General features: G+C 39.4%; 1 protein-coding gene across 1 annotated transcript in view; it reads left to right on the top strand.

Annotated features, from left to right (window-relative positions):
* crfa4 (cytokine receptor family, class I receptor 4) overlaps positions 1 to 2,957 on the top strand; it is a gene marked incomplete at its 5' end in the record, with an annotated part of 54,840 nt that overhangs the window by 37,606 nt on the left and 14,277 nt on the right. Inside the window, 1 exon segment of the mRNA XM_014021771.1 lies at positions 2,319 to 2,497. Within this exon segment, the coding sequence (XP_013877225.1) occupies positions 2,319 to 2,497 (179 nt within the window).

Here is a 2,957-nt window from a genome sequence, read left to right as displayed (position 1 = left end):
TTTTTGCACAAATTACTCCTTGTGCTTGAAGTAAAATACACACACAGCGTGCTGTCTCTTCTTCACATCACAAGGTGTGTTTTCTTTGGGCGGAAGCTTCACGTGTATGTCAAGCCGGTGAGGCGTAGACTACATCAGGCTCCGCCTCTAATACCCATCTGCGATAGCCTTAGAGGGCGGAGCTTACACGAAATAGAACGTTGGTTACGTATTGTAACCCCAGATTCTATGAGTGTAAGCGCAGCCCTCTAAGGATCGGGGCCTCACCGGCTCCCGTAGCTGAAGAAAAAGTAAGCTATTGGGAGCCGAGCACAGGTCCGTCCTCCCCTTTTATACGGACCGAGGTGAGGCCCACGTCACGTGGGCGTAGACTATTGGTCTTCAGAATGCGCGTACGCGCACGGGGGTACCCATCTGCGATAGCCTTAGAGGGCTGCGCTTACACTCATAGAATCTGGGGTTACAATACGTAACCAACGTTATGACTGGTGTCTGAGCTGAACTTTAAACTGCTAGACTACAGGGACCACCTATATTGTTTTTATGGGCACATTTTGAATTTAGATTTTAAATGTTATCTTCAGCAGCGTTAGCAGTGGCTAACTTTTCAGTTTACACTTAGCACCCCATAGAAACATGCAGGACCTGACAATTTATTTACACATAAACAACACAGATGTAAACAACACACATCTAAACATAACATGCAATCAACAACTTGTAAACTAGCAACTTTTAGCAGAAATGTGGAAAGGGGACTTTTCTGAACTCTTCCTTCCTTCTTGTTTGTCTTTGTAGCCGAAAAATCTTCTGCGCGAGCCTCATGTAGAGCTGCTTGGCCTGCGGGTCGGAGACTATGCCGTCCGAGTTCGGTGCCGGTCCCACAACTCAGGCCTGTGGAGCAAATGGAGCTCCACGCTGCTGTTGAGCATCCCTAACAGACTGTCTACTGGTAACCGCTCACATTCAGGATTTCCATGGCAGCAGGAATGCTCTTTCATATAACATGAGGCTGTTATAGTTATTTAGTGTCCACATAAATTTGAATTTTACCAGGAAAAACTGAACTCTTTAGATTTAAAATGTTCTATGAGACAGACAGCAATATGTTCCTAATTAACGTAACAAATTATATTTTCTGTGAAAGTACAGTGAGAATACTGCAGAAGAAGCTTAAACTGAGGTATTAGCTCAAAAGGTTAGAGCTAAAAGGAGCAAAACAACATAAAATATTAAAGTAACAGAACACTATAGCTCAAAGATAAAATAAACTAAAATTAACTAAATCCTTAAAAAGCACAAAACTGGCTAAAAGTAACAAAAGGTTAAATATAAGTAGTTAATCGGTAACAAGAAGCTAAATATAACAGCTAAAACTAACCGTTGTTAGTTACTAAAGGAGAGAGAGAGAAAAGAGGGTACTATCGGGCATGGCTTGAAGCTGTTAGTAAAAGATGGAGGTGAAGTTTAGTCTGGGAGAGTTCCTCTGGTCTGGTGAATACTGCCTCAGTCAGCAAAAACAACACCTGTTAAAACAGCTAAAACCTTGACAGGTTTTAAGAGTTGAAAATGAACCAAGCTCTAGTGAAGTTTTCAAATCAACATAAACTTAAGATTTTGTTTAAGTTTAAGCACAACAATCATACATTTTTCATAGTAAAACATAGTAAACTACATTATAGTTATTGTTTAGTTCAATTGAAAAATAAAACAGAAAAACATATAATCACCTTTATATTCAAATAACGGTTGATTAAAACACACACAAATAAAGAAACATTGGAACGGTATCTTTTTGTGTTTTTCTTTTCTGAGTTATAATGAAAGAAAATAGCTTGTCATTCATTTAAGTATTTAACTTTGATTTATAAAATGATAACTTTTANCGTCTGGATAACAGCAGACTGACTGCTCGTAAAATATACGACAGGTCTGGACCACTCGTGAATTTTGTTCTTATCTGAAAAAAAATCTTAGAATACGAAAACATTGGTGAATGCCACAAATTCTCCTAAACCACTCGTACGCACAATTTAAGAACAATTCTGTACGTACGAACAGTTCTTGCATGAAGCCCAATGGTCCATCAGCTGGTCTTTTTACTTTTTTTGTGTTTTATGTGAACTGTCAAATTTTGGAAATGGTGTAAACCAATTCAAACACTACATCTCAGGTTTTTTTTTCATGAGTTTAAATCCGGTTCTTCTCATGACCTCATTACAGTAAACTTATTGTAAGCTTGTGAGCAAGTGATTGGTTCCAGTTCAGAAAGGAAAGTTGTTCTGGTCATCTTGTTTATCTGTTTGTTTGCTGGCCAGTGGAGACCGAAGCTCCAGTCAACCTGACCTACGAGCTGACAGACGCTGGCGGTGATGAGATGGGCCACAGTGTGCTGCTATCCTGGACGTACCCAGTGCCTGAGGTCCAGCAGAGCGGCTGGATCACCCTGGAGTATGAGCTGCAGTACAGACGGCTCACCGAGTCCGACAACTGGAAGGTAGAAACAAATGGGGTGCTAAGTGTAAAATGAAATGTGAGAAAATTTCACTAACGTATTTTGCATTATTTAACTCACTTTTTGGGTGTTAAAATTTTTCCACTAAAATTTTGTTATTTAGCTCACAGTTCTTACATTTATCTACTTTTTGCTAAATGTTAAATTTAAAAGTTAAAGAATATATTTAATTGCTAAATCCTAAATTTAAGTGTTTAAATCTAAGTGTAAAAGTTCAACCTTAAATGCTGAAGTTAAATGTTGAAGTTCACGTTTAGGTATTTTAGAATAGAACACAGCCTTTGCTGTTGGTTCTCGGATCATGTTATGACATCATCATCCTGAGACAATAGCAACTGCTAGCGCCCCAGCGCAGCTACAGCTTCCCCTACAAGACATCAAACTTGTGGTTCTATTTCGTGTAAGCTCCGCCCTCTAAGGCTATCGCAGATGGGTACCCCCG

Source organism: Austrofundulus limnaeus, unplaced genomic scaffold, assembly GCF_001266775.1.
Source record: "Austrofundulus limnaeus strain Quisiro unplaced genomic scaffold, Austrofundulus_limnaeus-1.0 Scaffold305, whole genome shotgun sequence".
In the NCBI taxonomy this organism is placed as follows: domain Eukaryota; kingdom Metazoa; phylum Chordata; class Actinopteri; order Cyprinodontiformes; family Rivulidae; genus Austrofundulus; species Austrofundulus limnaeus.
The sequence above is the reverse complement of the archived record's forward strand: the minus strand, read 5'-3'. Positions and strand labels throughout refer to the sequence as shown.